At 42.9% G+C, this 13,950-nt stretch overlaps 2 protein-coding genes across 4 annotated transcripts in view; both read right to left on the bottom strand.

Moving 5' to 3' along the window:
* The window catches only part of zgc:162928, a 194,759-nt gene that overhangs the window by 59,418 nt on the left and 121,391 nt on the right, over positions 1-13,950 (bottom strand). For all 3 annotated transcript variants that reach the window (NM_001430954.1, XM_087308715.1, XM_087308716.1), the window contains 2 exon segments: positions 6,033-6,106; positions 9,707-9,789. In NM_001430954.1, coding sequence (NP_001417883.1) covers positions 6,033-6,106; positions 9,707-9,789 — 157 coding nt within the window.
* The window catches only part of LOC147838022 (uncharacterized), a 168,167-nt gene that overhangs the window by 92,250 nt on the left and 61,967 nt on the right, over positions 1-13,950 (bottom strand). The gene's annotated exons all lie outside the window — the stretch shown is intronic.

Below are 13,950 nucleotides of genomic sequence, written 5' to 3'. Positions count from 1 at the left end.
CGGGACGCGCTGCCTTCCGGCTCGCAGACTCTACGTGCTTCGCCAGTGGCTCACGAGCGCTGGGGGGACGGTCTCCCTTCCCTCAGCCCTCCAGCCCCCTCTCCGGAGTCAGGGTGCGGAGCCAGAGCGAATCGCTCTCCTCCAGCTTTTCCGCGGGACCCTCGTGCTTCCCGGATCAGCACACCCACTCCGCGCTGCCCCACCGCTGGTACGTCAGCGATTGTAGCGATGACTCCATTAGCGAGGGCTCTGCCTGCCTGGTTAGCGCGGGCCAGCCCCTCGCGGTGGCTCATACGCACAATCAGACTCGGTTACGCGATTCAGTTCGCGAAACGGCCCCCCAAGTTTACGGGCGTGTATTTCTCCAGGGTCAACCCCCTGTCCGCCCCTGTCTTGCGAGAGGAGATTGCTGCCCTCCTGGCGAAGGGTGCAATCGAGCCGGTTCCTCCAGCCGAGATGGAGAGTGGGTTTTACAGCCCATACTTCATCGTACCCAAAAAGAGCGGTGGGTCACGGCCAATCCTAGATCTGCGCGTTTTGAACCGCTGTCTGCACAAGCTGCCGTTCAGAATGCTCACGCAGAGGCGCATTCTCCAATGCGTTCGTCCTCGGGATTGGTTTGCAGCCATAGACCTGAAGGACGCGTATTTCCATGTCTCCATTCTTCCACGCCACCGCCAATTTCTGCGGTTTGCGTTCGAGGGTCGAGCGTGGCAGTACAAGGTCCTCCCCTTCGGGCTCTCTCTGTCTCCGCGGGTCTTCACCAAACTCGCGGAGGGTGCCCTAGCGCCCCTTCGGCTCGCGGGCATTCGCATACTCAATTATCTCGACGACTGGCTGATTTTAGCCCACTCGCGGGAGCAATTGATTATGCACAGGGACGAGGTGCTTCGGCATCTCCGCCTACTGGGGCTTCAGGTCAACCGAGAAAAGAGCAAACTCGCCCCCGTGCAGAGGATTTCTTTTCTCGGGATGGAGCTGGACTCGATCACCATGGTAGCGCACCTCTCCGAGGAACGCGCTCGCCTGTTGCTGAACTGTCTGAGGGAGCTCGACAGCAAACTAGTGGTCCCACTGAAGTTCTTTCAGAGGCTCCTGGGGCATATGGCATCCGCAGCCGCCGTCACGCCGCTCGGGTTGCTCCATATGAGACCACTTCAGCACTGGCTTCACGATCGGGTCCCCAGACGCGCATGGCACGCGGGCACACACCGGGTCTCGGTTACTGCGCTGTGTCGCCGCGCCCTCAGCCCTTGGAACGACCCCTCGTTCCTACAGGCCGGTGTGCCTCTAGGACAGGCGTCCAGCCATGTTGTTGTTTCAACAGACGCTTCCAACACGGGTTGGGGGGCCGTGTGTCGCGGGCATGCGGCTGCGGGCCTCTGGAAGGGTGCCCAGCTGCATTGGCATATCAATCGCCTAGAGCTGTTGGCAGTGTTCCTCGCTCTCCACCGCTTTTTACCGGTGCTGGAGCGGCAACACGTGCTGGTCAGGACGGACAGTACGGCGGCGGCGGCGTATATCAACCGCATGGGGGGTATGCGCTCTCGCCGCATGTCTCAGCTCGCCCGCCGTCTGCTCCTCTGGAGTCACCCACGGCTGAAATCGCTGCGCGCCATTCACGTCCCAGGCACGCTCAATCGTGCAGCCGATGCGCTCTCACGACAGCTGTTACGCCCTGGAGAATGGAGACTCCACCCCGAGTCTGTTCAGCTGATATGGGCGCGATTCGGGGAGGCCCAGATCGATCTGTTTGCTTCCCCCGAGAACGCTCACTGCCAGTTGTTTTTTTCCCTGACCGAGGGCTCTCTCGGCACGGATGCACTGGCCCACAGCTGGCCTCGGGGCATGCGCAAGTATGCGTTTCCCCCAGTGAGCCTGCTCGCGCAGTTTCTGTGCAAGGTCAGGGAGGACGAGGAACAGGTTCTGCTAGTTGCGCCCCTTTGGCCCAACCGGACCTGGATATCAGAGCTCTCACTCCTCGCGACGGCCCTCCCCTGGCGGATCCCTTTGAGAGAGGACCTACTCTCTCAGGGACAGGGCACCATCTGGCACCCTCGCCCCGATCTTTGGAACCTCCACGTGTGGTCCCTAGACGCGAGGAAGACTTAGGTAACCTACCGACTGCGGTGGTTAATACCATCACTCAGGCTAGAGCCCCCTCCACGAGGCGCGCCTACGCCCTGAAGTGAAGTCTATTCACTGAATGGTGCGTCTCTCGCAGAGAAGACCCCCGAAATTGCCAGATTAGTGTTGTGCTCTCTTTCCTTCAAGAGAAGTTGGACAGCAGGCTGTCGCCCTCCACTCTCAAGGTTTACGTGGCCGCCATCTCCGCTTATCATAGCGCGGTAGCTGGCGGCACCGTGGGAAAGCATAACCTGGTCATCCAGTTCCTTAGGGGTGCTAGGCGAATTAATCCATCTCGCCCCCCTCTCATGCCCTCTTGGGATCTCGCCCTCGTTCTCACGAGTCTGCGATCCGATCCCTTTGAGCCACTCGAATCAGTATCTCTAAGATTTCTGTCCCTGAAGACAGCTCTGCTGGTTGCGTTGGCCTCCATCAAGAGGGTCGGGGACCTGGAGGCATTTTCGGTCAGTGACTCGTGCCTGGAATTCGGGCCGGATTACTCTCACGTTATCCTGAGACCCCGCCCCGGTTATGTGCCCAAGGTTCCTACCACCCCCTTTAGAGTTCAGGTAGTGAACCTGCGAGCGCTGCCCCCGGAGGAGGCAGACCCAGCCCTTTCTTTACTTTGTCCAGTTCGCGCTCTGCGCATTTATGTGGACCGTACTCAGAATTTTAGATCATCTGAGCAGCTCTTTGTCTGTTATGGCGGTCGGCAGCAGGGAAGTGCCGTATCGAAACAAAGATTATCCCACTGGATTGTGGATGCCATTTCACTCGCTTATTCGAGTCGAGGTCAGCCGTGTCCCCCGGGAGTACGTGCACACTCCACTCGGAGCGTTGCATCCTCTTGGGCGCGTGCACGCGGCGCCTCTCTAACAGACATCTGTAGAGCTGCGGGCTGGGCGACACCCAACACATTTGCAAGGTTTTACAATCTGCGAGTGGAGCCGGTTTCCTCAAGGGTATTAGGTAACCCTTTGGTGATTGAGGAGACAACTCGGTAGGGTGTTGAAACACGCTTGCTGCGCCATTCTCCCTAACACGGAGGTACATGCGCCTTTTTTATCTGTCAGTAAAGTTCCCCGTCAGGTGAGCCCTGCAGATTCCTCCGTGGCCCCCAGCACTGACTCAGCGGAGGAGTCACTTGCTGGCCCACTACGTTGTAGGTCTGCCCGCTGGTCAGCCCGCGTTTTGGGTATAGGTGCCTGCTATGCGTGATCCCCACTAGGCGATCCCATATGCTTATTCCGCCACGGTTAAGTCCCCCCCCTGGGCGGACCCGTGTCTTCCCTCTCCGCTAACCACTCTTTGCTATGCGTACTCCCCCTTTTTAGGGCTAGTCCATAGGTAAATTCTGCCATCTATCCCCCCCTTGGGTAACGGATGGCCTCCGCAGCGTCCTCCCTATCGGGATTGCACGCTTCCCAACGTACTGTCGTATTCCTAGAATTATCTAGATGCTCACGACTTCCCAAAAAATATATCTAAATCCGTAAAACTTCTGTTGAAGTAGGATAAATTAGGGCCAGGGACACGTTGGAGGACCGCGCCCCCCATGATGTGGGTGCGTCACGCTTGCTTGACTATCTCCTCATCGGGGGTGTTGGTAAGGTGCAGTCATTATGGCGCTTTCCATATTCTCCCATTCATGGCACTGAAGTTCCCCAACCGAAGGGGAACGTTCGAGGTTACAGAAGTAACCCTTCGTTCCCCGAGGAGGGGAACGGAAGTGCCATATTCCGTCGCCATAATGACTGTCCCTTAGCTGTTTGAAAGTCTCTTCAGCTTAAAAGGATGGCGTCTGCTGGCTTCAGGTGTGCTTATATGCTGAGATAATTGCAGATGTCGCACACCTGCGCAAGCTTACGCTGCCAATTAATTTCATTCATTGGCCCGTTCAATACTCTCCAGATAAGCGGCTTCTGATCCGAATCCTCCCATTCATGGCACTTCCGTTCCCCTCCTCGGGGAACGAAGGGTTACTTCTGTAACCTCGAACGTTCCCTCTGTTAGCTGACTTCTAGAATATCGCTTCATAAAGAGATTCAAATGTTCTTGAAATGCCCTTCAAGGGCTCAAAAAGCTGTTTGAAATTGGCTCATTGTTTACTACATGGTGTGGTTTCTCAGGGCAGGCACAGCTCCTTGGGTGTCCCCACTGGGTGACGGAGAAGAAGCCTCACGCGCCTGCTGTTGCCACTCTGTCTGGAGCGCTCAGCCCATAAGCTCCACACACAGCACTCCACCAGCCATTCCTAAGGAGGATTTTTCCAACACTTTTTCTCTGTAATTAGCTACACTCTCTGTTCTTCTGCTGATAGAAAAATAACCACTTCATGATGGGTTATAGGGAGTTCGGGGTTTCTGATAGAAACATGCATGCAGTTAAATTTCCATGAGATTCTCAGGCTCAGAATGCAAGATGATCACTGTTGTTCACAAGTTTAAGTGTTTTTTAATTGTTTTTGTATGGCTATGTTCCTGCACGATGAGAGCACAGTTGTTGGTTGAAAACATAAGGGTTGTGCGACTGTCGATATTTTATATATATATATATATATATATATATATATATATATATATATATATATATATATATATATATATATATATATATATATATATATATTTAAGCAATATCACACGAGTAGCAGATAGCAGATATACAGCCATTCAAAAGTGTGATATTGCGTTTTTACAACAGTTTGGCGGCACAATTTGTAAATAAAAAAGAAAATCAAACACGGAGAGCCTATAACCCTTTTGTATCAGGAACTACTTTCTTCTACCACTCATTCACATCTGCAGCTGACGTCAGAAAAGCAGAAGCCGTTACTAATTTACCAACATCACTTTAGAGCTAGTGTTTGAATGATTCTCTATAGCGTAATGTCTAAGGTGATGACAAGACACTGATTTTGCTTACATTTTAAGATTATAAGGCTGAACGCGACATGAAATGCCATCCGTCTACAGAGATATCTCCCTGCAGTCTATTAACGTTACAGTCTACAGTATTTCTCTGTTGGCGTCGGTATTGTGATGGGTGCCAGGTGTCCCGCATTTACCCAGAGACTTTAAGGAATAAAAAAAGGAGACAGAAACTTTTTCACTCTTCCCACTGGCCTTTATGCATCTTGCATACAGACAGACAGACAGACAGACAGACAGACAGACAGACAGACAGACAGACAGACAGACAGACAGACAGACAGACAGACAGACAGACAGACAGACAGACAGACAGACAGACAGACAGACAGACAGACAGACAGACAGACAGACAGACAGATAGATAGATAGATAGATAGATAGATAGATAGATAGATAGATAGATAGATAGATAGATAGATAGATAGATAGATAGATAGATGCTGTTTTTAAACACAAGAAAATGAACAGCTCCACTCTCCAGTTATTGTGTTCCAGTTTGGACGTCTGTTCTGCTCTCTGGTGGCTGTTGCTGACAGATTTGATAGAATGGGGGATTTCTACAACACAGGTGTCCTCATTGACCTCACTCTCGAATGTAAACGAACACTTTTCCATCAACACAATACTCTGAAAAAATGATTCAAGTCTTGCATGCTATATCACCAGGTAAACAGCCAAGACTGTGTTCATCCTAAACCTGTGCCTTTTTAATAGCTCCTTAATCAGACACAATGTACCTTTTTCACACGATAAGCTCATGTTCATTATTTGGCAAGAGAAGCATCCCCTCTAGCTTGACAGGCATGTAGACAAATAGTCAAGTCACGCTGGGGCTGGTTCTCTATACTGAGGATGATATAAGTGGTTTTAACTGTCCCTCTGACAGCGTTTACAATGGAGATGATGATGCAGACATTCATGACTTGGGGAAAGTGATATAATGAAGAGTTTTGCTGGGTGAGGATCACCTACCAGCCCTGTCACCTGAGAGGCCGTCTGCAGGTCTTCTGTTGCTGTCAGGGTTTCTGTCACCGCGGGTAATGGACCTGATCCAGAAGAACAAAAACACAATGAGGCCTTTACCACACACACACACATTCACTTATAATATGCTCCCACACAGCAGTGACAGGGGCCCTCAAGAGACAATGGATAGATTAAATTTCACAACCAAAAACTAATTTTTAACAGCCTGCCCCTTTCAGCAGTCTACATAACATGATATAGTACTCACAGGAATCTGCTCTTTCTGAATATGATATGTGATGTAAAGCAGTCTGAGAAAAGAAAAGCAAGGTTTTTCTACTCTTAAATGCAAATACAAGGCCAAAAATGCACTCTTACATGCACATACATACATATACATATGTACAGTAGTTGCAATTATATTATATTACATTTTAAATGCTCATATTACAGGTTTTTTTTCAGTCGCTACCAAGCATTTTTCCAACCAGTTTTGTGGCCATACTGTTCGCACATTTCATGTCTTTTTCACCAATTATGCAGTTAGTGAACACATTTTCACAGGTTACATTTTCGTAACAGACAAACTATACCATTCCATCATTCATTCATTTTCTGCCTCTTTTCCGGGGCCAGGTCAAGACTACCGGCTACCCTTCAAAAGAAACTAATTTCGGCCGCTTGTATCCGAGATCTTGTCCTTTCGGTCATGACCTACAGCTCATGACTATAGGTGAGAGAGGAATGTTGACCGGTAAATCAAAAACACCTTCTTTACCACAATGGATCTGTACATATTGTACATCAGTTTCCACGCATTAAGAGTAATGCAACAGTTTTTGTGCTTGTATCAGATGATATTTGCATCATGGTAATTAAATGAATACTCAAGCTATTTCAAATGTAATCTGTAAGTTGCATTTTAAAATGGGATCAATTTGATGTTTAATTGTATTATATTAAAAATGCGATTTAAGTTCAGTAAACAAAGTATCTTTGACTTTTGTGTATTGTATCCAAGCATTTAAAAAAAAAAAAGAGTTTAGCAAAAATGTGCAATTTTGGCTATGGTTGTGTATTGTGTGTATAGAGTTAGGGTTAGAACACCAGAGTTCTGAAATCTGTAGCAAAACATCTAAAAAAACAACCAACAATAACAAAACAATATTCCAAACCTTAGATGCAGCATAAAAACCTCTGCTTCTGCAATGATATCAGTTCAAAATCATTATCAATATCAAAAATATATCTCAGATGATAATAAACAGTAACTGAATGATTGACACACAGCTCACTTATGTTGGGTGAATTGTGCCAACCACAACTGATTCCAGTCTGACTCAGTGGCAGGGATTCTGTTACACTTACACCTATACAGTAAAAGGAGGACTTTAACGAGTAATGTTGATGAAAACATGTGGCTTAACCCTGATCATCGCAGAGATTAGAAACAGTAATTTTGTGCTTTTTTAGAATGCCAACAATTGCCAGTATTTTGAAACCTGGTGTATTTTGATTAGACTGCATGTACCTTGTTAAGTGAAATCAAGTGTTGTTTTGGTTGCAGAGAAAGATGTGTTCTGTTTTGAAATTAATAGTTATTATTTAGCTAAATGCATTTTTGAAAATTAGATAAAATTATTTATTTGGCCAATTGTGTTTTGTAGTTGTGAGTCCGTGTTAAGAGTTTAGAAAAGTTATCTGAAGTATGGGTAAGCGCTTGTTAGCATTTTTAAAAAAAATGTAAATTGCGAATTATTTACACAAAGACAGTTTAATTATTCATACAGTAATATATGAAATGATTATTTTTCTTGTTTATTTTGTTTTCTAGGTATTCTGATATGGTTCTTAGCATTTCACTTTAAATATTCACAGTACAGAACAAGAATGCAAATGCCATGTACTGTTAATTGACATTTTGACATTAAAATGTGTGCATGAGAAGAGTCCCTTTATTAACAGTCCCTTAGTCCTTTTATTAATCTGGGGTTGCCACAGCAGAATGAACCACCAGGGACATGTTTAATGCAGCAATACATTTTCAGTTTGCACAGTATTAAAATCGTGTTTATGAAAATCCTGGTAAAAGATTCAATATGTGTTAAATAAGCAGCCATTTATATGATCACAACCAATACAATCTCATAGCATTATGGTACAGAAACACCTTTTAATTTAGGGGCTATGTTAATTTATATTATCTCATTGGTCCATTTTTATCATGAATTTCTCATCTCTCAATGATGGCAGGGTTTAGGGGTGGGCTTTCCACACCTTTTCAAACAACTGAAATGGTATGAATTTGAATTTATAGAAACCATTCTCACATGTTTACTTTTTTTTTTTTCATAAAAGCTAAAAGCCATAACTTTAACAGATTTATGTGTGTGATTTGTTGAGCATCAATTAAGACAATGTTAGCCCATGTTAGCTTTAATTGTAGGGAAAACAGAATAATTCGTCATCTAATTTCAACTTCTGGGTCTACAATAATTTTTAGGGTGGAATCAAAATGAGTGACGTAGCGCCAGTCTGCCAGTCCAGAGATAATGTGTCGGTTTCTCAATACTATTCATAGCTAAGTTTTCTTATTCTATGAGAAGACCCTGCATCTTAATTATTTATGACAGCACAGACTTCTGAAGACAGACCTGCCAAGCTGTGAGACATTAGCCATGCATGGCGCGCAGTATTAAACCATTCATAAGGGGTCTTATGTCTTTGTTTTCATGATCCACAGTGTTAGCTGCCTCATTTTCCCCATGATGCTGTCACGCCTGATAAAGCAAAGCTGTTTGTGTGTAGCAAGCATTTTTTTCTCTGGAGAGCTGTATAAGAATTAGAGAATGGTGGACTTTGTCTATTATCAGTTGAGTTTGTTACCATTCAAACACATCACCTATATCTGTGCTGCTATGTTTAACATCATACATTTTACCACCTGGGATAATGGTTAAAATAGATAGGGCAAGACACCTGCTGCACTACTTCACTGTGTCTGCATTTAAACCCGGGGATTGAGGAGGAGAGAAGTACTCATTTAAAGTGTTTATAATGATTATCTTTATATCGATATAACAAATGGTGGTTATGTGTATATACAGGGCATATACAGGGTGGCTATGTGTATATATAGGACATTAAATTACTTACTGTTTATTACTTTACATTTTAACTTTGTAAACTATAAAATCACAGGTCTCCTCACGGTCTGTGTCTGATTTTGGACAGTTGTTTGCTCCCCTCTTTTTCCCCTGCTCTGCTGGCCACACCCAGTCCTCCCTCTGCTCGCAGAGCTCCACATCCATCATGAAACTTTTTTTTTTTTAAATTCTGAGGTAGACTTGAACTGACTTTAAGACTGTCAAGAAGACACCCAGGTGTGTATTGTCATGAGAAAAGGGTATTAAATTAATTTAGCCTTAATTGTTTTGACTTTCAAAATACTGGTAGCCATTAACACTGACTGAAATAGCAATGATCTCCAAAACTGTCTTTAATTTCCTACTACTGGAGGAAAATTCACCTACTGCACATATAACCGTAAATGGACTGAAGGTGAGTAAATTAACCAAAAATCTTTACTTTTTGAGTGAACTACTACTTCAAATCTTGCATCTTTTACAGTATACAAAGCCACAAAAGTGTTCAAAAAAGTGTCGATTTTGTGCACTTACAAGGTACTTCTGGCACAGCTTGCTCTGGCACATGGCGTTCTGGTTCCTCTTCGGTTCTTGCAGTTAGACTGTCCCCTTGAAGCCTTAGAAAAATGACAAAAATTGAGCATTAGAGGCTTTCATTTCAAATAAGTGGCTTGCATTTCTCCCTACAGTTATGATAGCTGTGGAAGATAACAGTGAAAATACTATCATGTTCTCCATTCAGAGCGAACCCTCGGCTGAGGCTATGAAAGAACTCTGTGTAATGGATCGGTATCATATAAAATCTCTATTTTTACCCAGTGTCTTTGCTGGATGAGAACAAGTGGAGACAGTGAGTCTCTATTCATAAAAGGTGATGAGACCGTGCCAAAGCAGTCTATTTGTCTTATCACTATCAGGGGAGGATGAGGATATGGGCAGGCTGGAATGTAGACAGAGCGTAACATAGGGGAACGCTTAAAACCTGACAACCATCTACTAATCGCCAAACAGTACAGCTGTCTCAAACACCCATCATTTATGATGTCCTATCTCACAGGAGGCTGGGATTAAGGGCTTGACTACAGTGGAATTGCTTTTATACTGACAGTTCAGCCAAAATTGACATTTCAGCATCATTTATTTGTTGTAAATGAGAATCTGTTGCTGATATTTGCTTAAAATGAAAGCCAATAGTACTCATGGTTCTGTTAAACTTAATTATACCAAACAAATATCATATAGTTAAGAATATTATTATTTAATAACAATATTTTTTGATTTTATATTACATTTTTTTGTATATTAAAAAAGTGACATTTATAGCCAGCTTACAAAATTACCATGTGTCATTTTTAATTTTAATAACACTTGACTTGAAGGGGGTGCTTATTAGACATTGAGGGGGTGTTCAGTAAACATTTATAATCATGACATGTCACATTTCATGAATATGAAGGAAATCGTATGCATGCTTATAACAACTGTTTTGTCATTTTAAATGCAAAGATGTCATTGTTTTAGATGTCTTTGTAACGAAAACTTGACATAAACAAAGTCAGCACAACATGTCTTTGTCATAATAACTTGACATTATCAAGACACCATAACTTAAATAAATATACCACAAACATGACTGCCATTAAGCCATTATAATTGTGTAAGAAATTTTTCGGTCACTTTTTTTCAGAAGAACAAAATGAATACTCAATACTCGGACAAATAATTTTTTAACAGCCTCTTTAATGGCATTTTAATGGCAAAATCAATTTGTACCACTGTAGTTGACCTCAAGAAATATAATAGCCAACATTTGAAGTGGATATACCTTTCATTAAACTGAAACCATTGAACAACAGCCCTTCTTGTTTTAGGACAATTTTGATTCACTTTAAATGTTGCCAATATTAATAATGCTGTTAAAAATCATGACATGTCCTCAGGACAATGATGTTTATGACAGATTTATGATGCTACATTGTCTTGATAATGTCAAGTTGTCATGACAAGACATTGACAGGTGTCACAATGTATCAGGGTTTCATGACAGTTCTATAAGCACTCCCTTCAAGTAAAGGTTACCTTTCTAGAAATCTAATGATTTTTTAAGCTTGATGGTACTAATCCACCATTACTCTCAGTTAATGACAAAAAGTAGAGTAAATTTAAAGCTCAGTATCATAATTTGTGGGCTTAGAAATAAAAAGTCTCCGAAAGTAAACGAGGTTTTGCGGTCAGAGTGGGTGTGTAAACTATTCCTTAATGGTTATTTCATAGACCACATTCACAGGACATTTTTTAGGCACCTAATACCATGTTAGATGCCCTTCTGCCTTCAAATTGCCATAATTCTTTGTGGTGCACATTCAACAAACTGCAGCAAACATTATTCCAACCCAGGCTCGTTCTGAAAATGTAGCCCTTTATACATTTCTGGAGATTGTGAAATACATCCCAAGAGCTATGTTTTTTGTTTCCACAAATCTGCCAGAGGACTCTGTGTATGCATTTTAGATCTCAAATTTGTCTCGCGAGTGTCATTCGTGGCTGCTCTTCTCGCGTAAATACAGTAAAGGCGGCTGTCAACTGACAGACCAACTGATCAATCGCCCCACACATCCCCTTCCCTAAACTGAACCAATAGTGTTTTCTAAAGCACCAATTGACCTGCTCACCCATTTCCTAAAACCCAACCGACATTGTTTCAAAAAACAATCCAGGACAAGAAAAGCCCTCACCTAATTTTTACCATGTTTTCAGGATTTACCACGTTCTCACCCTGTTATTTTCTTGTTTATTAATTTTTTTGGCTTCTGTTTTTGTCTTAGCTGCTTTCTGGAACCATTCTTCGCCAGACTCAAACCTCATCACCATAGTTAACTCCTCTCTGCATCTCAAGTCCATGGCACACATGGTTAACTGGACAAACTGGTAACAACAGCCAAGCCATCCATACGGAAGTAAGCGATCTGCTGGTAAGCGCAAAAAGGAACTGCATCCTACCACCCTGTAGCATTCATTTTAAAGATGAAATGCAGCCATAAGTTATTTTGGCTACATAATTCATGATCGCCATAAATGTATATAGGGCTACATTTTCAGAATGAGCTTATGTTGGATATTTGTTAGACACTTAATATCATGTTGGACCCCCTATCGTCTTCACACCCGCTATAATTCTGTGCTTCAAACATTCTTTTGAGATTTTTGTCAATACTGACATACAAGAATTACCAAAGCAATCTCACAACAATTTGAATCTTTTTGATTTACTGGCTAATATATATTAACTTGTAGTCTACATATTTTCATTTAATTATTTGCACATCCCCCAACAAGGGGGTGGGGTCTGGAGGCATGCCTAATTTTAAATGAAACAGGTATACCTTAATAAACTGGCTGATGAGTGCATCTGCCAGTGAAATGAAGTCATATATTATATACTTGTGTGGCCACATTAAATCTGAGTGATCTAAATAGGGGCATCCAGTGTAAACCTACCAGACTCACAACTCTCCTAGAGGACTGGAAAATGAAGACCTACAGCACGATAATTATCATACCTTATTCTTCAACAATGCTGCACTCTCAAACTGTTATTTTGGAGCGGTTTACTTAGAACTGTAAATCACCAAATGCTGCACTTAGCAAATGATAGGCTTGATTCATTTCACATTTCTTAGTGTTGCCATCTCTGCGTGCCTTTTCCTGTAAGCAATCAGGGCAAGTAATAAGCATGATGACAAAAGAAAATAACCACTCACTTTTTATTGCTTTACCTGCTATACCATGTTGCCTTCTCTGAAGATTCGACATATATATATATTTTCTTTCTGTCTATATTCAAATCAAATCTACCTACATTTTCCACAGATTCATCTCCCTCATTCTCTTTCATGTGTAGAGATATCACTGTTACAGGTGTTATGTACTGCACTGGTTTAATTCCCTGGTCAAATTGTTCTCTGATATCTAGGTTTATGGCTATGGCAAGTTAAAAAAAAAATTCCAGAAATTATTTTATAGGCTTATTTATTACATCCACAATTGACCATATATGGATCGTGTTATGACTATTAATGAGATTTGTCTCTCTTATTCTATGTCATGTCTAGAACTGTTAAAATCCAGATCTGGGCTGGCCCACTGTCCAAGAGTTTTTTTTATAATGCATCATTTTTTTGTAAGTAATTAAAATAATGACAATAAATGACTCAAACTTGTGATTGATCAGGTCACTCCAAAATCTACTTTGTGCCTTAAGCCCCATTTATCTGGTATTATGATGCATTTTCACCAAATACAGCTCTAAACAGGGTCTTAAATATTTAGAGTTTGATCACTTCATGGGGAACATAACAAAAATACAAATTAAAACAAGCTGCCTTGTATTGACCTAATTCTAAAATGCGGAAGTGCGCCTGATTGTCTTAGAACTTCCGATTCAGTCGCCTATGGGAGAAATGACTAGGAATATTAAACGGCAAAAACTGTCAAACTACTTGCTCTACAAACAAATGTTTGCATGACTATATAGACCAAGTAGAATAATATAATTAGGAAATATCAGTTTGCAACTTAAAACAGGAAAACGAGCCATTTTTAATGTCTAAAAATGAATGGAAGTGAATGAGACCGGAAGTCTCAAGCCAAAAAGATTCAAATGGCAGCGCCCGCTCGTCGGTGAAGAATAAGGTGTATAGTACCTACTCCTGTCCAGCACTTTTTCCACATATATGTAAAAGCATTATATCTGTTTAATGGACAGATGAAATCTGGGA

Source organism: Danio rerio, chromosome 24 (genome assembly GCF_052040795.2).
Source record: "Danio rerio strain M-AB ecotype USA chromosome 24, GRCz13ab, whole genome shotgun sequence".
Lineage (NCBI taxonomy): Eukaryota > Metazoa > Chordata > Actinopteri > Cypriniformes > Danionidae > Danio > Danio rerio.
The sequence above is the reverse complement of the archived record's forward strand: the minus strand, read 5'-3'. Positions and strand labels throughout refer to the sequence as shown.